The sequence below is a fragment of the Dermacentor variabilis genome, unplaced genomic scaffold (genome assembly GCF_050947875.1).
Source record: "Dermacentor variabilis isolate Ectoservices unplaced genomic scaffold, ASM5094787v1 scaffold_16, whole genome shotgun sequence".
Taxonomy (NCBI): Eukaryota; Metazoa; Arthropoda; class Arachnida; order Ixodida; family Ixodidae; genus Dermacentor; species Dermacentor variabilis.
The window spans coordinates 5,355,715-5,378,207 of NW_027460324.1; the positions used below are offsets into that span (position 1 = coordinate 5,355,715).

Below are 22,493 nucleotides of genomic sequence, written 5' to 3' on the forward strand. Positions count from 1 at the left end.
AGTGCAGTAGCAAGGATTTACGACACGCAGGTGGGTCACTACCCGATGCCAGGAGATAATTCTTGAAAAGGCCATGGCACTGCGTCCAAGGAATGGCGGGTTTCCCGGGCCTCAGCAGGAACTCGGGTGGTTGGTGTAGGCTCATTGCTTCCGCTTTCAGTCACGTCACACCTCATCGCCAACTGTTGTATCCATCGTCGTGCCTGCCCGACTACGCTGCGGGCACTGGAAAACCGCAGAGTGAACCACACCAGCCCGTACCTCCAACAACCTCTTCTCTTAGCCATGTTGAGCATATATATGCAGCTGCATGTGTCAGCTGATGTGATAAGGCGCGTGCCTAGTGCCATCTAGGTTATATAAACACAACTGCTGAATACCACAAATGAAAAATATGTTACAGGAGAATAGATTTGTCATGAAGGTTTTAATTCCACAGAATCTTTATTCATGCTGCTGTGACTGCATTATCTTACAGTCAAAAACAAGCCACACTCCCCATATCCGCAGACAGTGGTGCCAATTTTCCCTCATAGTAGCACTGTAATGATTCTGTCTCCCGCACAGGGCTCGCAGCATGGGGCAACGAGGAGCTGCAGCCCACGAACGAAGTGCTGCCCCTTCTGTGTCCGGAGGCAGCGGACAAGCACCGTTCACTGACCGATCGACTGCGTGATGCACCGGAGGACGAGCGCGCCTGGCTGGACTTGGCGGCCTTCCAGGACGAGTATGTGGCAGCCATGGAGGAAGCCTCTGGGGTGTGCCGCACGCTCGGGTCAGTACCCCAGTTTCTGGGCAGGATCCAGGCCAACAGTCATCATCATTGATTTGACATGCGACCGCTTCCATGGTGTCGCCTGGACCCTGTGGAGCACTTTAATTGCAGCTCTGCTTCTGCAGGGTCTGCATAAGTTGTCCGCTTGACATATTTGCATGGTGCTTATTTTTCAGAAATAGCAGAAGCGTACTGTACCGTACTTTCAATTTTTTTGAAAGTTAATCCAGTTTGCCCCGCAACCACTGTCGTGTCTATAATAGAAGCATTTCCTTGCTTTCTCATGTCACCCTTTCCCACCACCCTCCTTCTATGGGAGCTGTCTCTTCTTCCCCCTGTTCTCTACAGTTCTCTCTACATCCCCTCTGGACTCTCATGTTAGTAGAAAGGTAAGCGCTGCAGTTTCTGCAATGCTTTTTAGGGGGGTCACGAATAAGTACAGCTGTCAAGAGGCTTGTGTGGTGATGCCCAGGGAGCTCCAGAGGGCATTGTCCACATTTGACGCAGTGGGGCCCAAATTAGTTTCTTGCGTCGCCTTTCCTCTCTGCCTCGTTCCTGTCATGTATACACACGCTCTGAACTATCCCCCGATGCAGTGTGCCAGACAGCAGCAGCAGCAGTGGGAAAGTTGAAGGAAGAGACAAAGAGAGCTTCGCTTTAAAAGGCTGTTCTAAGTTGTCGGCCTGTTCATATCGACTGCAGCACGAAGGTCTCTTTGAGCTATGTCCAGTTACTCTTTTATTGAAGTCAAGGGTCTGAAGAAATCTCGTCTGATCGGGAAGAATCATTGTGAAAACAGTAAACAGATGCCGACCATTGTGAAAACTTCTTTTTCGTTTCTTAAATGATGCTTCAACCCCCTCCCCCCCCCACAGAAGCCTTGCTCACAGTGAAGGGCGAAACAGGAAGGGAACAAGCTTACATGCACTTGAGTACATGACATAAATTGTGGGCATAGGTTGGATTAAAATTTCCATCGTTACGATTCAAAGTGCGTGCCGTTGTCTGGATATGAAGCGACTAATAATAATGCCGTTGACTCAGACGTATCTCACTTGTTAGGACACGGGCTGACGCAGGCACTGTCCCAGCCTATCTGGTAATCCATAGATTCAGCAGGTTCTCTGTAAGGGCACTGGAGGCCACACGGTGCTTGTTTAGGTCATATTGATGCTCCTTGAGTTGTCTTTCAAAGTTCCCGTGTTCACCAATGTGTTTGCAGTTGCACTGGGCATAGGGGATAGCATACACGACACCAGGGAACTCCTAACGTGACAGACGGTTCCTAACCAGGGTGTCTACTAAATGGGAAAACCGGGCATTCTCAGGGATTTTGAATAGTCTGGAAATACTCAGGGAAAACTCGGGGAATTTGGGCATCGATCAGGGAGAATTAGCTGTAATTTTATCGAAAGGGAACGAAAGTCGCGGTAACGCTGGCTCAAGTAACAGAGAGGAATCGTAACAAATGGTCTTTGATGCCGTGTCGACGCCTCGAGAAGTTGCCATTGTGCAGTCAACGACCGACTCTCCGGACGTCTGATAGTTTGGATGGCTTTGTGGCACCACCACGTACCCCATAAGGTCTATGTATTAGAATGTCTGAAATTTCAGACGCGAAAACCTTTCGCTGTCCGACTGCCCGGACTTTTTGCCATGACTGCAGGTCCGAAACGGCATTAATCAAAGCCACCACCTTTGATCTTGATTGGCTGGCCGCCTCGAACCGGCACTCTTACACGCAGATCCGCTGGCAGCCGTTGCCACCACCGCGGCAACGCTAGGCCGAGCTGCTTCGACGTTCCCTATTAGGCTTCTTGCCGTTCGGTGCCGTGTTTTTCATTCAGCAGTGGCACCGACTCCGTCATTGTGGTCCTCGCGATTGGCTTCGAAGCTCGGAAAGCACGGCACGTTGCATAATGCCGGTTCCCGAAAGTCAGCTTCGCCTCACTACAGCAATGTTACGCGGTGAAGCATTTGCGAAAGTATTGCGTTGAAGCATAACAAGTTTGGGAAGGGGCAATTGTCACAGGACACAGTACGAGCACCGATATGCCTAATAAGTATGCTGGCAGTCCTTCAGAGTTTTTTTCGGACAGTCCTTCACAGTTTTTTCGGATGTGTCTGTGGTGATTTTGAGCATTTAACCCTTTGAGGGTCGATTTTTTTCGCCATATGCGACTGCCCAGGGTCGATTTTTTTTATTGCAGATTCCAATTCTTCTGAGAGACCTTTTTCGAAAAAAAATTACCGTAGCTTTTCTAGTGTGACCGTAAAGTGAGGAAAAAATATTTTATATTGGTATATATATATTGGTATAACAACAAAAAAGGAAATAAACTTATAAGAAATAAACATTTGATGCATTGTTATAGTTCAAGGCTTAGAACATGTGCACACGAGAATATTTCACAACTCTGAAATGTTCCTGCTCTTATTTACGTCTATAGCATAATCGAACTGCGTAGGTGAGCGCACTCAAGAAAACTGTGTGGTTGTGTGCCCATCAAAAAAGCAAAACGTGCGACAATTTTTCGCTAATCTTCATCTTATCACTAACCACAGGCAATTGGATATTGCGAATGTCCCCCTGAAAAAAAAGAAAAGGAAAGGAAACCCATGCACAGCGGCATCCTTATTATGCTCACCTCTCTAAGCACCAAATGAGCGAGAAACAGGTTAAGTGATTAGTAACGAGATAGCCATCAGTTTTGCGAGCGCAAGAAGCCGAGACTGTCCACAGAACAAAACCCAAACTGCGGACCGCGTGCACGCGCATCAATGTGCGAGCGGTAGTATATAGACGTGCTGGAGCAAACTAGCTCTAAAACAAACCATGCAACAAAAACCGAGAGAGGGAAGCGCGAGAAAAAAATTCCCTGTTTTCCCACATAGTGGCAGCACATGGCAGGAAAGAAAAAAATTAGGAAATTGGCGTGCTTTTTAAACGTACAGACGCCGCTGTAAATATATGGTGTCGACCGTTTTGGACTTGTTCGTGGCACCGTATATTTACGTCATTGACCCTGAAAAGGTTAAGGTCTGTATGACTGACAAAGAGGATGCTTCAAATGGTTCATGGGGTGAATGCACGGTGGAAGGAGGATGAGAACAGAAAGGACCGTTGCATTGAGGAACGAATGGGAAAATAAGCATGCTGCCACTTCTTTGAAGGAGCTTGAGCTCAAGAAAAACAAAGTGTTAGCTGACGTCGAGATGCAGGTGTTCTTCATCCAAACCAAAATAAACTCTTTAAATCAGTGAAATGCATTACTGAGGCATTGTGTGGGAGCTCAGAGTATGTCAAGACAGTTGAGATTGACTTAATTATCAGCTGTTAAGAGAAAATCTCACTTGTGACAAAGTTTTGGCCTCATGCCAATGAGCTTGCTATCAGTTGATAGAAATAGCTCATATTCGAAAATATTTACTTCTGTATGCATCTCCTTTTCATTTGTATTCGAGAATGTTTGACTCGATTTGCAATGGGTTTTACCATTCTTTTCGAATATATTTTATTTGCTGTGCATTTTACTAACCCCTTCCATCTGTTTTCTTTTTGAATAAAATAAATGCTACTCCTTACTTTTCACACAGGATTAAGTTGTTTTTTTTTAATTTTTAATATGCCTCATAGAGTGACAGCATCGGGCGACATGGTGTCATCCCGCCTTGACATAAAACAAAGTTCTGTGTCATTCAGGGAATTTTGCAAAGCCACTCAGGGAAAACCTGGAAAACTCAGGGAATTTGGAAATGTCAACTTGGTAGACACTCTGTTAATGTTCACGAGGGCATTCGCACCACATTTCTCATGACATGTGCAAGCGTCTCACTGATGCCAAGAACGTAAGGAACAGCCACCCGTTTAAGAGATACAGCTGTAGAAAAGTAATGCGGACGGTCGAGATGTTGCTGAATAAATGTGACGAAGGAGGCAGGGTAACAGGTCGTGCCACATGTTCTCATTGTCCAAGGCACAGTCTTGGACTCGTCTTGAGCAAACCTGTTTTAGCAGATTAAAATCAAGGTAACTGTTGTAAAAGTCATATATAGCCAGCGTTTGTGGTATACTTGTTGCACCACGGCAGGTATGGTATCATAACTAAATTCTTATATGCTATGTTTTTGCGGTTGTCGATCCACGCATAAAAAACACGCAATGGGCTGGTCTTCGCTCCTTTGGCTGGCACTGTAGCGTTGCCTTTGAGAAGCTGCATTGTCGTCTGAGGAATAAGCTAAATTTTCGTGAACGAAGACGTCGTAAAAATGTACTTTGGACGACTGCCATAAGTATACACGCAGATGGAATGAGGGTGAACAAACGAAACGACCGCATAAGGCGGCCGAACACCGCCCGAACTGTAGCAGATGACAGGCACAAGTCCGTGCCCTGACATCACGCGAGCGGCGTTCACAGTGCCCCTGTAGTTTGTTCTTGGGGCTAATAGCATCCATCCGCCTAGCAGCTAGTCGACGGCACAACGGGACAAGTCGTGCCCTGGCCCCAAGCCCGTGGATGACGTCGTAGCTGGTGGCAGTGCCTGTTCAGTGTACTGTTGTGCATCCTATGCTTTGCCATTATTTGCATGGTCCCAGCCTAATCTCGAGTGGCTCCTTTCTTGCAGGCGAGCTAAGGCGATTCGCGAGAAGAAGCTGCAGGTGCTGGAGCAGGGCCTTCTCAGAACTAAGGGCTCAGTGCCTCTACACTTGCAGAAGATACAGGTTAGATACATCACATAATGGCAGCGTCTTCTTTTTCACTGTAAGAACATGATCTTGTGAGCTTTTCATGATACATTCATTCCTACTTCAAACACAGAATTTTTAATGGGGTCTGCTCTTTCTCTCTCTCTCTCTCTATATATATATATATATGTGTGTGTGTGCGTGCGTGCGTGCGTGAGTGTGTGTGTGTGTGTGTGTGTGTGTGTGTGTGTGTGTGTGTGTGTGTGTGTGTGTGTGTGTGTGTGTGTGTGTGTGTGTGTGATTTCTCAAACTAGGCTTTCCATGCGGTCCAAAATTTTGTTACACTTGGCCTTTAATGTTGTGAAATTGAATGGGAAATGCATGAACCTTGTGAAATAGTGAAAAGTTCATCTGCTGCATTGGTGTAACTTGCAAGTGATTGTCTTTGCTCAAATGCTCAGTGAAAATACCAGCCAAGTAAGCCAATGTAGGCTGTAGTTTTACTTCAGTGCACACAAGTTCAATCATTAATACAACAGGTCACTGACCAATGTCAAAAAGTGAAACTTGACATTTTGGGATCTGCACAGATCCCTTGTTGACAACTCTCACACTCATCATCTGTCAGCTCACACTGACAATGCACACTCATCCCAGGGTTTGAAAATACATGTTTTTCAGATTGTCCTGCAGTATTGAGCATGTTATCTGTGGTTTGATTAACCAGTAATTCCATACGTAGCCTTGCCAATATGTTCCTCTGTGAGAATGGCCTTTGCCTTGTTCCAGTTAAGTGCGTATTTTGAGCGTCGTGTACACTGGCATTTGATTCTGCGTTGGCATCTGAACCTGTCAACGCTTAACGCTAGAACGTTATCTAGTCAGGCGAGTCTAGCAGTGCTATTGGAGGAACTAAAGGGTGCAGTAAATGGGATATAATAGGACTCAGTGAAGTTAGGAGGACAAAAAAAGCATATACAGTGCTGAAAAGCGGGCACGTCCTGTGCTACTGGGGCTTAGCGGAGAGACGAGAACTAGGAGTCGAATTCCTAATTAATAAGTATATAGCTGATAACACACAAGAATTCTATAGCATTAACGAGACGGTGGCAGGTCTTGTAGTGAAACTTAATAAGAGTTACAAAATGAAGGTCGTACAGGTCTACGCCCCTACATCCAGTCATGATGACCAGGAAGTCGAAAGCTTCTATGAAGATGTGGAATCGGCGATGGGTAAAGTCAAAACAAAATACACTATACTGATGGGCAACTTCAATGCCAGGGTAGGCAAGAAGCAGGCTGGAGACAAGTCAGTAGGGGAATATCGAATAGGCTCTAGGAATTACATTACCATTACCACCATTACAATAACAGAAAGAACAACATCACCATGGTTTAATGTATCCCTCAAACGACTAAACAATAAGAAGAAACGGTTGTTTCGACAAGCCAAACGATCTAATTCTTCTTGCACATGGCAGAAGTATTACGCAGTTGAGAAAGAATATGACAAGTTAACCTCTCAAACTAAACACAAGTTTCTTTCTACCACTTTACCAGCTATGCTACAAACTAACCCGAAGCGATTTTGGAAAACTATTAATCCTAATCAGCGGAATGAGATATCACTTATCAATAGCTCCGGACTCCCGATCCCTGAGACTGAGGCTGCGGATCTTCTTAACAGAACATTTAGTTCAGTTTTTACTAATGAATTACTTGATGGCTTGCCCGATCCACCATACTTCGCATATCCGCTCATGCAAAATATCACATTCGATCCCATCGGCATTGTCAAAGTAATTGAATCATTGAAGAACTCGTCATCTACAGCAGTAGACGGTATCAATGCCAAAGTTCTAAAAAATACTAAACATGTGTGTAGCCTGTTTTTATCACTCATATTCCAGGAATCGCTTAACAGCGCTTCAATTCCACATGACTGGCAGGTGGGCAAGGTCATCCCAGTCTTCAAGAAAGGAAGCCGATCATCACCGAGTAACTAACGCCCTATTTCCATAACAAGCGTGTCTTGTAAAATAATGGAACACATTTTATACTCGCATATTGCTAACTTCCTAACATCCGTCAATTTTTTCCACCCAAGTCAACACGGTTTCCGCAAAAATTATTCCTGTGACACTCAACTTGCTCTTTTCTTACACGACTTACATTTAAACCTAGATCGTAACATCCCGACTGACACAATATTTTTAGATTTCGAAAAAGCATTCGATAAGGTCCCTCATGGTCGTCTCTTAATAAAGTTATCGCGTCTTAACATTCATCCTTGTGTTCTAAGCTGGATTCGAGGGTTTTTAACTAACCGAGAGCAATTCGTACACGCTAACTCACACTCTTCATCCTTAAAACCCGTGCTTTCAGGCGTACCTCAAGGTACCGTACTTGGTCCCCTCCTTTTCTTAATATACATCAATGACCTACCTTGTAATATTTCTTCTCATATCCGACTCTTCGCTGATGATTGTGTGGTTTACCGAGCAGTTACTAACCCCAGCGACCATTTGGCGTTACAAAATGACCTATCGCGCATACAAAACTGGTGTACCACTTGGCTCATGTCTTTAAATGTTGCTAAAACCGTGTTAATGTCTATTCATCGTCGCCGTAACTACGTTATCCCTAATTATAGCATCAATAACACGCAGATTGCAACAACGGATTCATTCAAATATCTTGGTGTGTACATCTCGCGTGACTTAACTTGGACCTGTCATGTTAACCACATAATAAACTCTGCTAATCGTACTCTAGGTTATCTACGCCGTAACCTCTTCCTCGCTCCTCCCTCTATTAAACAACTTGCTTTTCTAACCTTTGTGCGGCCTAAGCTTGAGTATGCCGAAGCTATTTTTGACCCCCACCACAATAACCTTATTAAAGCCCTCGAGTCGGTTCAGAACCGCACGACACGATTTATCCTGTCAACTTATTCATACAATACAAGCATCTCGGCACTAAAAGCCCAAATAAGCCTACCCTCTCTAGCCTCACGCCGTAGAATAGCCCGTCTTAATCTTTTTCATAAATTCTTTCATTCCTTGCCTTTTGACAACCCGTACATAAAAAGAGCACATCGCATTGCCCGCACCAGTCACTCTAATACAGTATATCCCCCACAAGCCCATACCGTTACTTTTCAGCAATCATTTTTTCTGCGCACAACACGAGACTGGAATGGCCTGCCCGCCGAAGTTGCCACTATCATCGACCCACTTGCATTCAAGCGACTCATCGGAAATATCTCTTTGTAATTTGTAGTATCTCTTTGTCACTAACTCCCCACTCCCTCATGTAATGTCTCAACAGAGACCTTTGAGGAAATGAATAAATAAATAAATAAATAGCAGGGGAGAGTTATTAGTAGAGTTTGAAAAACAGAATAATATGCGGATAATGAATACCTTCTTCCGCAAGCAGGATAGCAGAAAGTAGATGTGGAGGAGCCCGAATGGCGAGACTAGAAATGAAATAGACTTCATACTTTGCACTAACCCTGCCATCATACAAGATGTGGACGTGCTCGGCAAGGTGTGCTGCAGTGACCATAGGATGGTAAGAACTCGAATTTCCCTCCTCGATTTGAAAAGGGAATGGAAGAAACTGGTACATAAGAAGCCGATCAATGAGTTAGCGGTAAGAGGGAAAATAGAGGAATTTTGGATCAAGCTACAGAACAGGTATTCGGCTTTAACTCAGAAAGAGGACCTTAGTGTTGAAGATATGAACGACAATCTTGTGGGCATCATTAAGGAGTGTGCAATAGAAGTCGGTGGTAACTCCGTTAGACAGAATGCCAGTAAGCTATCGCAGGAGACGAAAGATCTGATCGAGAAACGCCAATGTATGAAAGCCTCTAACCCTACTGCTAGAATATAACTGGCAGAACTTTCCAAGTTAACAAGCGTAAGACAGCGGACATAAGGAACTATAATATGGATAGAATTGAACAGGCTCTCAAGAATGGAGGAAGCCTAAAAGCAGTGAAGAAGAAACTAGGAATAGGCATGAATCAGATGTACGCGTTAAGAGACAAAGCCGGCAATATCATTACTAATATGGATGAGATAGTTCAAGTGGCTGAGAAGTTTGTCACGATCCACCCCGGGTCATGAACAAGGGAGGGCTTGTGGCACCCTCCGTTAGACGAATCCTCCGCAGCGTGGTGGTGCTAAACGGTGACTGACCGGTGAGCAGCCATGCTCGTCGGTGTTTATTGTGGTGCGGTGACCAATGTTGCCTGCCGAGCTTTAGCAGGCCACCGAGCTTGGCGGGCGAACCAAGATTATGCCCGAAGGGGCGTCACATACTTGCTACACCCCCTTACCCCCAGTTTGTTTGTTAAGTGAAAAACAAACATCCATGTTCACAATATGAGGCTCTGCCTCCATCCTAGCTGGGTCGACGCTGCCTGCTATCCAGGCGAGTAACGGTCCGGTGGCCTCCGCCGTCGAGTACTCCGCCTGGGCACCGATGTTGACGGGTCGGGTGTGGCAACGCCAGCTCCTGCCTGAGCCAGCCTTGCTCCGTCCTGAGGGTTCGTAGTAGTCGGCCTTGCGAGTGGTGCCGGGCTCGACACCGGTCCAACGGGTGCCACACCACTGGCTACGGTTGCCGCCTCCGAGGTGGGTGGTGCTCCACTGGAAGCGACTGGTGCTGCCGCTAGTCCTCCTGCGGGCTGGAACTCAAGAGTGGCACTCGGGGGTGCTGGCCGGGTCTCGAGGCGAGGCCTGACATGGTCGGCATGTCTGTGCCACATGGCCCCGTCTGGCATGCGGACGAGCAGCGACGAGGCGCTGGCAGGAGACACCACCTGTCCAGCAGACCAGGGTGGGCCAGGACGAAAGTTCCTGGTAAAAACTGGAGCTCCCGACTCTGGAAAAGGCCCGGGATGGCATCCTTGGTCAGCAGCCAGCTTCTGCTTCAGCTGCTTCAAAAGCACTGTGGATCGGAGGTCCGGATGCGAGACGTCCAAGGGTGTCTTGACCATCCGACCCAGCAGGTGCTCACAGAGGGGCACGGCCAGTGACATCGTGAGGCGTGGTCCGGTACTGAAATAGTACCCGAGCAATCTGCGTCCGGAAATCCCCAGTCTGGCTCTTCTTGAGCTTGTCTTTGATGGTTTGCACCACCTGCTTGGCTGCACCATTTGAAGCAGGGTGGTACAGGGGAACCTTCATCGGGCGGATTCCGTTTTTTGTCGGCCAGGCCAGGTACTCTGCGCTGGCGAAAGCAGGACCATTGTCGGACACGATGACATCCGGCAACCCCTGGGCGGCGAAGACCTGTCGTAGCGCTGCAATGGTCGCACCTGCTGATGTAGTGGTGACAGGTATAACCTCCACCCACTTTGAAAAGGCATCCACCACCACCAGGAAGTAATGGCCCTTGAAGGGTCCCCCAAAATCCACATGTAGTCGGGACCATGGTCTCTGTGGGAATGGCCAGGGGGTGATTTCCACACGACGCGAGGCTTGCCGATGCTCCTGGCAGGTTTGGCAGCTCTGCACCACATGCAGGCTGGCTTCCGGGTACTCTGGCAGACGAACGCCCAGTGCATGAATCCAGTTTCGGCCCAGCAGCGTCGGCGACGACCCCTTCGTTAAGTAAAGGGGAAGGGTTGCCTCCCTGTCGCCAAAGTGAACGCTGACCTGAGCCTGACCTTGGGCCTGGGAGAGTTGCCCGGAGGAGCTTCGCAGCATCACGCCCGAAGCCTTGACGGACACGCCGGGGAAAGTACGCTTGAAGAGCTTCCCGGCCATTACAGACACGCTGGCCCCTGTGTCCAGCTCCATGGAAATGGGGTGCCCGCAGATTTCGACGGTCAGCATGTACGGCGGCACAGACGACGGTACAAAGCCTGTGTGCCACATGTCGAAAATCGGCGGGTTCTCGGCCACGACGTGGAGCCTGGCCTCGGAAGAACTTGAGCTTGCTGCCGCATGCCTCCGCTGCGTACCCTTGCGACGGCTACCCTGGCCGCGGGCTTGTGTCGTTTGCCCGGAATAACACGTGGACTTGCTCCTCATAAATTTGCCAGGCGGACCCATCTCCCTCGAACGGCTTGAGCCTTCCGTACAGCGGCATGGCGGCAACAACGGGGGGGGCGGTGTTTCGCCGCTCGCGGCGGCGTGGGACAGTCCATGGGTACTCGTCGCCATCCTCGTCGCCAGTATCACAAGAATCCCATCCTCGTCGCCAGTGTCACGATCCACCCCGGGTCGTGAACAAGGGAGGGCTTGTGGCACCCTCCGTTAGACGGACGCTCCGCAGCATGGTGGTGCTGAATGATGACTTACCGGCGAGCAGCCATGCTCGTCGGTGTTTATTGTGGTGCGGTGACCAATGTTGCCTGCCGAGCTTTAGCAGGCCACCGAGCTTGGCGGGCAAACAAAGATTATGCCCGAGGGGGCGTCACATACTTGCTACAAAGTTTTATAGAGATTTATACAATACCAGTGCCACCAACGGCGTTAATGGAAGAGAGAATAGTCTAGAGGAATTCGAAATCCCACAAGTAATGCCGGAAGAAGTAAAGAAAGCCTTGGGGAGCTATGCAAAGGGGGAAGGCAGCTGGGGAGAATCAGGTAACAGCAGATTTGTTGAAGGATGGTGGGGAGATTGTTCTAGAGAAACTGGCCACCCTGTATTCGCAATGCCTCATGAGCTCGAGCGTACCGGAATCTTGGAAGAATGCTAACGTAATCCTAATCCATAAAAAAGGGGACACCAAAGACTTGAAAAATTATAGACCGATTAGCTTGCTGTCCGTTGCCAGCGAAGTATTTATTAAGGTAATCGCAAATAGAATCAGGAATACCTTAGACTTTTTTCAACCAAAGGACCAGGCAGGATTCCGTAAAGGCTACTCAACAATATACCATATTCACACTACCAATCAGGTGATAGAGACATGTGCGGAATATAACCAACCCTTATATGTAGCTTTCATTGATTACGAGAAAGCGTTTGATTCAGTCGAAACCTCAGCAGTCACGGAGGCATTACATAATCAGGGTGTAGACGAGCCGTATGTAAAAATACTTAACGATATCTATAGCGGCTCCACAGCCATTGTAGTCCTCCATAAAGGAAGCAACAAAATCCCAATAAAGAAAGGCGTCAGACAGGAAGATACGATCGCTCCAATGCTATTCACAGCGTGTTGACAGGAGGTATTCAGAGACCTGGATTGGGAAGAATTGGAGATAAGAGTTAATGGAGAATACATTAGTAACTTGCGATTCGCTGATGATATTGCCTTGCTTAGTAACTCAGGGGACCAATTGCAATGCGTGCTCACAGACCTGGAGAGGCAAAGCAGAAGGGTGGGTCTAAAAATTAATCTGCAGAAAGCTAAAGTAATGTTTAACAGTCTTGGAAGAGAACAGCAGTTTACGATACGTAGCGAGGCACTAGAAGTGGTAAGGGAATATATTTACTTATGACAGGTACCGCGGATCCGGATCATGAGACTGAAATAATCAGAAAAATAAGAATGGGCTGGGGTGCGTTTGGCAGGTATTCTCAGATCATGAACACCAGGTTGCCATTATCCCTCAAGAGGAAAGTGTATAACAGCTGTGTCTTACCAGTACTCACGTACGGGGAGAAACCTGGAGGCTTATGAAAAGGGTTCTACTTAAATTGAGGATGACGCAACAAGCTATGGAAAGAAGAATGATGGGTGTAACATTAAGGGATAAGAAATGAGCAGATTGGGTGAGGGAACGAACGTGGGTAAATGACATCCTAGTTTAAATCAGAAATATAAATGGGCATGGGCAGGACATGTAACGAGGAGGGAAGATAACCGATGGTCATTAAGGGTTACAGACTGGATTCCAAGGGAAGGAAAGCGTAGCAGGGAGCGGCAGAAAGTTAGATGGGCAGATGAGATTAAGAAGTTTGCAAGGACAACATGGCAACCATTAGTACATGACCGGGGTAGTTGGAGAAGTATGGGAGGGGCCTTTGCCCTGCAGTGGGCTAACCAGGCTGATGATGATGATGGCGATGCCTTTACCTGTAGAAAGGGCAGTGCTGACATGGGGAATAGGGACATATTGCACAGCTTATAGGTCTCCTTTTCAGTTGTTTCTGCAGTTGATAGATAGAGAGAAGTTCATTGTCTAAACATCAGCATCATCACGAAATTCATATCTCAGTGCCCCACGGCTGGCTGTATCATGCTTTCCCCTTCTGCCTACACATTAAGCAGTGTGAACATAGTGAAATTTTTGCTAGTGTTTAGCACAAAAACATGGGACAGGGACAGAAGGCAAGCACACACCTTGCCTTCTGTTCCTGTCTTAAGCTTTTGTGCTAAGCAGTAGCAAAAATTTTGTACCAATTAAGGCCAAAATTATAATCATTGTGAAATCTCTGGGCTTATCATAAAAGCTGGAATGGGCATTTGGAAAAGTGCTTTTTATATCCTGACAAGGCTTACTGTGGGGCTAGTTAGTTATACAGTGAAATTAAAAGAGCACAAAAAATGACACGGTTAAGACTGAACAACAGAAGTGCTTTTACATCCCAACTTTTTCTTACCGTGCATTGTTTGACTTAGAAGGCATTTGCGCAGTACCTAGTAGTATAGTAGCAGTACACTCTAAAAAAGTGGCACCCTTTGTGGCATATTTTTGTCACACAACAATAACCTTAATCTATCTTGCATGCCTTTCCTTCCTTTAATGCTGCGCACCTCCAGGTCACTATGCCATGTCTGTTATCTGCATGGAGAAAGACAGGAGGGAGCATGGCGCAGCATGATTGAACGTGTGAGCAGAGCATGCGAGCAGCTGCCGGATGAGCGAGCATCGATTAAAAAAACTACGCAATAGAATAAAGAACCAACTACCGGCCTAATCATAAACACTAATGGATAAACACTCAATCTGCTCAATCCTCCAACAACTTCGCTCTCCCTGTGAGCATAACACACTTAATTCAAATGCGATTCGAAGGCGGCCTTACAATTTCTGTCATATCTTCGTCGTGGGTCCTGTGAACAATTCATGTCGGAGATATGAGAAATGCACCATCATATGATTGCGAAAGGACACGACGTCATGTTTCAGTGGCTGCTTGGCCATTGCAGCATCTCCGGCAACGACCTCGCTGACGAAGCTGCTAGGAAAGCACACGAAGGAGCAACCCTTGTTTCTGTACCTTTATCGCGGACTGACGCAGCCCAACACTTAAGTGAGCTAGCGCACCATATGACATTGGAGATGTGGCACACACGTGAATTCACCCAACATCGATTGCATTCCCTCGATCCATCTATGCAACTGCGGCTGTGCCAATGCTGCACAATGCACAATGCTGTGCCGCTTACGCTTGGGCGTCATTCACCAATGCATATACGTTTTTGATTGGAATGGTTGATAGCGCCGAGTGCAATGCCTGCGGTGTTGAGGAAACTATAGAACATCTACTGGGCTATTGCCCATCTTTTGAAGATTAAATACTACCTCTGCACAGCTCTCAATCAGTTAGATAGAAAACCGTTCACCTTTAACGAGATCTTGGGACCATGGCCTCGCACATCGCAGCTACAAAAGGCCACAAAAGTGCTGCTGCGATATTTGAAAGCTACCGGATGGAGTCAGCGTCTGTGATCCGGGCTGAGTGACTGAAGGATATCCCCAATGGACTTTTTCTTCTTCGTTTATTCTTTCCATCCCCTTTTCCCTTTCCCCAGTATAGGGTAGCCAACTGGGCTCAGTCTTGGTTAACCTCCCTACCTTTCATTTATCGTTTGCTCTGTCTCTCTCTCTCTCATTCAAATGTATGTAAACATTGTTTTCAACTGCACTAATCCGAGACAACTGCGCGATTCAGGCACTGCAGCTTACTTGACAGGTATGTACTATGTTTTTTTTTTTCAATAGTGCTGTGCACACCGAATGAAACAATAGCTATGTAAGCAGAGTGAGCCGAACGGCTTGCTGGAAAGTTCGTACGGCATTGTTTTCAATAGCGCGAAGCAAAGTGAGCTGCATGAACTGTACAGTTTAGTACAAACAGCAGCGCAAGGCAGAGCTGGCCAGGCGAACTGGGAACCTTACTTGATAGGTTGGTACCATGTGATTTTCCATAGCACGAAGCAAAGTGAGCCGCATGAGCCGAACAGCTCGCTTGAAACCATGTGTACTAACTCCATCATTGTCAAAAGCTCCAAGCAGTGCGAGGTGCATGAACCCGACAGGTAAAGTTCAGTGGTCACATGCAAGTACCGTCGCTTGAAAGCAATAGCTCTCCAGCACACTACGCATAAGTTATTAACAAACTTACTCTCACCACGCATGTGTTCTTTGAGGGCGCAAAGTTTTTGCGGCCAATTATGTGCAGCCACATAGAACGTGGATCCCGGTCGTCCTTCCCTCACATAATGCATAAAAATGCCTTTCCGGACTCCGTTTGATTGCTACACCCAACGGCGTAGCAACCAGGCATAATGTTACAGTAGCTTCTGGCGCCTGTGTTCGCCAGAAACAATGTGCTCTCGCCATCGACAAAATGCACACTCTCTGTCTGCGTTGTGCCTGCTTCGGGTTCGACGTGCCCACTGGAAGGGATATAGCTCCTGGAAGGAATATGGCAGCAAAAGGTTACGTGACATGAGTGACCTAATCACTGGCGGCCACGGCAGGCAGCGGTGTGCGGAAAACAAATACAATATACTTTGAAATTTTTTCCAGTGGCTCTAAGTAGATATTAGGGAGTCGTGTGCTACAGCAGGTTCAGCAGCCAGGCATCTCTGTTCCCAGGATTAGTATAACGTAAAACTATTCCAATCTGTTATTATGCCCATATAGGTGAGGCCTGAGCCATTTTAACCTATCATAAAGAGCTAATGGTGGATTTGGAATAAAACAGTAAAGCCAGTTCCACACAGTGAAAGCTGTCAAAACAGCAAAGCTGGTGGTCGTTTTTTCAACTCTGAACTCGTGTTTAGTGTGATTTTCATAAAAATCTTTTGTCTCGTCATCGTTTTGCTAGATTCGAGCTTCGATTCTGAACTGCGCACACTCTTCAGTTGCATGGGGTTCTGATCAAATCAGTCTATCACCCACCTTGCAGCTGTGGCCACACTCACAGTCAGGGAATTCTCTCTCTTGAACTATCCATCGGCATTCTCTGTGGGAGGAATCTCTCTGCGTCGACGTCTGCTCGACTTCCTGCTCTCGAAGTAGGGGTTAGCTTGCCTCTGCCGGTGCTTGGCCTGCGCTTCCCATTCTCAATCCTCAGCGGTAGCTGCTAGTGCTTTACTTGCGGTTCTCACTCTCGAAGTTTGGTATTTGTGCAATGTCGGCACTGCCGCTTATGTTGAGCGGAATCCATGGAGTGAAAAGGCATGTGCCGGCAGAACACCTGCTTCTATGCCCTCCCCTCCCCGTTCCTCCGGCGCACGCTCTGATTGGTCCACTCCCACGTCAGTGGGGCCCCGGATGGATGGATGTTATGAGTGTCCCCTTTGGAACGGGGCAGAGGGTTGCGCCACCCCGCTCCTGCCCTCAGCGCACCCTCTGGTGGTGAGCTCCGGAGCCAGCCCCCCTGCATGACACTGGACGCTGGACGGCGAAGACTCTACTTAGCTCTGCTGTTAAAACAGATTGAAATAGTTTTGCATTATTCCTGCCCAGGGTGGATTGCAGCTCTCTGGGTCTGCGGTGACATATGGTGACCCTAAGATTATGTTACCGCATTGATCAGACCGCATAATTTGAGAACATTTTCCGCTATCATCATGAGTATCGGCACGGGAATATATAGTTTTGTCGTAGTGCCACTGATGTTTTTGGCTTTGCAGAAAAGCACACACTGTGCTGCCGCTTGACCCACTCTTCCCTATTCTAGTATGCTATAGCTACAAAGCGCTCCTCTACTGCGCCACATTCTGGTTGGCTTGTGGCAAGGTGAAACTTCGCGGTGGCAGTCAGAGCGATGTGCGCTGTTAATAGACAGTCCTCACTCTGGAGTCACATTAGTGCAGAAGCATTGGATAAGTGTGTGCTTGGTGCACATATCCTTGTGCTTGCGTTGTGTTCTCTTGTTGCTTTGGGTTTCTCACCTGTGCCTGGATGGCAGAGATCAGCAAATGTATCTATTTTGTTCATTTCAAGGATAGAAATTGGTGCTTGAGGGTGATGTTATATTTTCTTGCATCTGTGTTTTTGTGCTTGTTCTGTTCGCTTGCACAGGAATGAACAGTTCCGCTGTTACGACCTATGAAAGTAAAAGGGCAAGAGACTGTAAGGAGGTTCTGCCGATACCATCTCCAGGTGTCATCAGCCGTCTCTATACGAGACCATGGTTCGTTGTTGTTTTGAAGTGCGCTGCCATATTCCATATCCCATTATTCCACAATTTTTTTAGATTGGCCTGCTCCAGAACGAAATTTTATCTGCTCCAAATTGCTTCAAAATGAAATTTAGTCTGCACCAAGTTGTTCTTAAATGCAATTTTGTCTACTCCAAAGTGCTCCAAAACGCAATTTTACTTGCTCCGAAATGACTTTGGGCAGTCGAAACCCCTGGCCATTGCAACAATCGACTGGGCGTAATTGACATTGCATGTGTGTGTGCAGGTGCTGTTGGAATGCGGAGAGGAGGCCCGTGCAGTGAGAGCCTGGGAGGAGCTGCTCAGAGTGCACCCGGGAAACTCTCGGCTCTGGCTGGAGCATGCCCGCTTTCTTCAGTCCGAGACCACGCTGTCGGGCTTCGAGGTGGCGGCAGCCAGCAGGGGCTACATGCGGGCCCTGGCTTGCTTCCGCGACATGCTCGAGGGACGGAGGTCCACACGAAGGGAGCCCCTTGATGTTGAGGCAAACATTGTGGGTGCGTATCAAAACAAGATGCAAAGTGGAGATTGAAATGATCAGCAGTGGTTAATCAAAAGATGCCCCTGGACTAAACAAAGGGACTTCTCTTCATCAGGGCGAAGACATGCTGTCTCAGGAACATGATGAAGACAAGTTCATAGATGCCAACCTGTGAAATTTAAAATTAGTAAAATCCTGCAAAAATGCTATCACAGTGTAATGACGTTCAAGAACACAGTAGCAAAACTGTATGACAAAACTAACTCTTTATTGGGCGAACCTGTGCCCAGCCAAACAAGTGGCACTTAAAGGGCCCCTCACCAGGCCCCATAGCAAATTTTGGTTATATGCTGGAAATTGTTACGTGTCCTCTAGGGAGCGTTCTGTCGCAAAAATGTTTCAAATCGGCTCATTAATAGCCCAGATATAAATATTTCAGTGCCGCGAACCCATGATTTCAGCAGGCAGGCTCCACTGCCAAGCAAGATGCTCTTTCCCCTCGCCCCGTCTAGCCTACGCAAGTGAAATTCCTTCCCTGCGTTCTGCCATGCCGGACCTCGAGAATCACGTGACACATACGTCACAGCCTTCATTTTTTTTGTATTTTGCTCCACACTTTTTTTTTTCTGCGCTACGCACTTCCGCTGACGGCGTCGCGCGCGAGCTCTTGTCTCGTTTGCGCTGTGCACAAAGGACGCTTGACTAGCAGTATGATTCAGTGCTGCACGAATACTGAGGCAGAACAGGCGGATCGCAGAGCATGATCACGCATTGGAACACGGTGGAAAATGGCATAGTTTCGATACCTTCGCACGTGACTGCACGACTGTGGGAACAAGCAGACGAAGTGAAAGTACATCTCTCTTGCTTCGGTGTGGAGTAAAACAAAAAACATGCAGACATTCCATTTGTGTGTTTTTTTATTTCTCTAAATTTCAATTCGTCAATTCAAGCAACGGGTCGCACAGATAAAAGATGTCTTGAATAATTCTCGAAGTCACCTGTCACCACGAGCGACGTCACACTGCGGACACGACTATGTAGGCGCAGGGGTCCGATTACGTCACCGTCCAGCTTGAAGCGCGGTGGCCATGAGGAGAAGGGAAAACGGCATTCGGTTTGAAATTTCAGATGTTTCCACAGCACGTATGCGATGTAATACTTTGCAAACACAATCACGCAATGTATGCTCTGCGCTTGTCAGCTCAAAATGACCAGACCTGTTGAGGGGCCCTTTAAAGCTTAACGACAATGGCAAGCACAGTAGGCGGTCGTCAAAGTCTGGTCTGCGGGTCAAGAGCGTCGGCTTTTATACATCACTCGACAAAGCTTCCAGCATAATCGCTGGTGGGTGCGTGCCTTCCAGAAAATACTGCACAATTCGCGTGGCGCATACAATCAGATTACCTAAGGTTTGGTGACAACAGACAAAGGACAGAACCATCGATAACATTAGAGAAACTTCCGATAGATGCAGGTGTGCCCTGCACCAAGCGATACCATTTAGCATTTGTTAGCCGGTGAAAACCGGTCACCTGAGAAAGGTAAACGAGTACACTTGTCAATACTGAGTGGAGAAGAAGAGCCTGCATTTTTTTCTGAGGCTTGCCCTGAGCACACATCTTTTGAAAGATAGATATGCTCTTTATTTACAATGATTTACCCTTAGACATACAAGCAGCAACAAACTTCGAACAGCAAATTCTAACAATCAACACATTGTTTTTACCGTATTTACTCGCATAATAATCGCACTCGCTTAATGATCGCACCCCTGAATTTTGTTGTCAAAATTAGATTTTTTTAATTTCCCGTGTAATGATTGCACGCCGAACTTGCCGCAGCGATATGCCGTGGGGCAAGTCTAGATAATAATGATTGTGCAGACCGAGCGGTCTGCACGCACCAAACATTCTTAAGTAGATGCCCCATTTCATTATTTTCTGCACTTCCATGACAAAAAGAGGTGCAACCAAACTTGCCTTTATTATGTGTAGGCTTCATAATGGTTGTGGTCGACAACAACAAAAAAGGCATATTTCGATTCTTCTCATCTGCACTCGTGAGCATGCAACAAACCGCGAGCGGCAACGGTAGTAGCCACGTTTACACTGATACGTTAGAAGTGTACCCTATTCATACGCTGACGCTTGTAACAGAGCTAAGATATTCACCCGCCCTTAGCAGAAATGTGCCATATTAGGATAGTAGTGAAGACAGATGCTGCAGTTTCCGTAGCATGCCGGCCATGTGCTTCTATGTCACTGGCAGCTAAGCACACCCGTCTGTTTCTGTCGCCTCAAAGTGGACATGGCTACGTTATTGCTGCAAACTTGCCGATATTAACAATATTATTCATTATTGATACGGAAGAAACTGTTTCAATGCACGTAATGTACTCACGAGAAGAAGAAAAAATTGCGTTCGGCACGTTCAGCTTGCTCCGCCGGCCGCCATATTTGTTTTGGTGCCCTGCACTACATGCAGCGGCAGCCGCTTATTTGTTGACATGTTGTCATCCCGCAGCAAATGTGGGATGAAAAAGATTTTTTTTTTTTTCGCGGGAAATTTAACCCGCGTAATAATCGCACCCTTGAATTTGCATCAATTTTTTTTACCAAAAAGTGCGATCATTCTTTGAGTAAATATGGTGTATTGCAGTAACTTTTTCAGCGACTTTACTGTTGCCAACTTTGCCTGCTTCGGGAACTTGTCTCTAGAAACTTGCTTGAAGCAAGTACCCCATTTGCACCCTTTCGTGATCAGAAGACTGCCAATGGAAGGCTTGGAGCCTGACGAGTGAAACATTTTTTTTCGTAAATATTTATGCAACATTAGTAAAATCATAAAATGAGCCCGAATTCGTAAACTACGAAAAGTGCAAGGGTGTTGAAAGACCTGCAAGTTCCCTCATAAATACCTTGTCTCCAAAGACATAATCTGCTCAACCACTGCTCGTCATTGTAGGAGTGCGTGTGTGTCAAGTCGTGGTTGGAGAACAGATGGCTAGAAATAATGAGCAGCCTAAAGGCACAGCACTCTAGAGGAAAACTTGTTTATGGCTGGCGTGCTGCCAGGAATAAAACACAGCAGTGCAGCCACACAGACTGGTGGTTAGTTGCTGTGGCAGTCATGTGGCAGCATAAGGACCTCGCCTATTCTCAAGCTCTATGTGCAGATGAGAGATACTATTGTGTGCTTTTTCCTTCATCTGCTGTCAGATGGGCTTCGTACATTCGTGGGTCTTCATTCTTAACACGAATCATGTCAGGTGTGATGACGGCCACTCTCTGACCTTAATCATGCTGGGGTGCTTCCTGCTCTTGTGACATCAGTGCATTCAACTGACAAAGAGTAGGATGTACTCAGTGTGAACAAAACATTGCATGCCAGAGACAAAGGCTACTTACAAGAGTGAGTGATCGCAGTCACTTCAATGTGGCCGGTGTGTATCGTGCACAACGCTGCAGTAAATTGTGTTCCTGAATCCTCATGCTCAGCTTCCCATGCATGCTGCCGAGCATGTTTGGTGCACATGCGACATTCCACCCCCAGAAGTTGTTGGCTCTGCAGGCCTTGCAGGCCGTTGGCAGAAGAAGATAAGGCTTTTCTGTTATACCTCGCGAGGCCTTGCCCTTAACTTGGCAAGTTGACATTTCCTTTAATTAATAAGAAGTATCTTGTACTCAATGTATTCATACAGTGTCAGTATAGGCACTTCTGTCTTACCCATTTCATATACAGTTGAGCCTTGATATAAGAAAATCAGTAAGATCAGCACTTTCCTTCCTTATATCAAGATGTTGTGCTATTGAAATTCGACTTTTTATGCAAGTAGGTAGAGTCATCGATGGGATTTCTTCAACAGAAGGGACTATAAGAGTTTCCAGATTATTGGGCAGTTGGTAAAAACTAATTTCAATGACAAAAATAAAATTCATTTTGTTGAATTTGAAAGTTGGCGACCAAAGATACTGTTTCATATTGACGATATCTTCACATCGACAATATGAAGTGAAGCCCGTGAAACATCCATGTTCACTCCTCCACTAGGCTGAGTGTCGCCTACAGTGGGACGACAGCGGATCGATCTCCACACACTCTGACCATTGCCGCATTAAAATCCACTGGATGCCACGAAGAAAGCCTCTCGTTAAAGCCAAATGATATTGAGGC

The 22,493-nt window shown here is 46.8% G+C and overlaps 1 protein-coding gene across 6 annotated transcripts in view; it reads left to right on the forward strand.

Annotated features, from left to right (window-relative positions):
* The window catches only part of LOC142568051 (nuclear exosome regulator NRDE2), a 268,770-nt gene that overhangs the window by 105,984 nt on the left and 140,293 nt on the right, over positions 1-22,493 (forward strand). For all 6 annotated transcript variants that reach the window (XM_075678129.1, XM_075678132.1, XM_075678130.1 and 3 more), the window contains 3 exons: positions 568-775; positions 5,404-5,500; positions 18,084-18,333. In XM_075678129.1, coding sequence (XP_075534244.1) covers positions 568-775; positions 5,404-5,500; positions 18,084-18,333 — 555 coding nt within the window. The remainder of the gene's footprint in view (positions 1-567; positions 776-5,403; positions 5,501-18,083; positions 18,334-22,493) is intronic.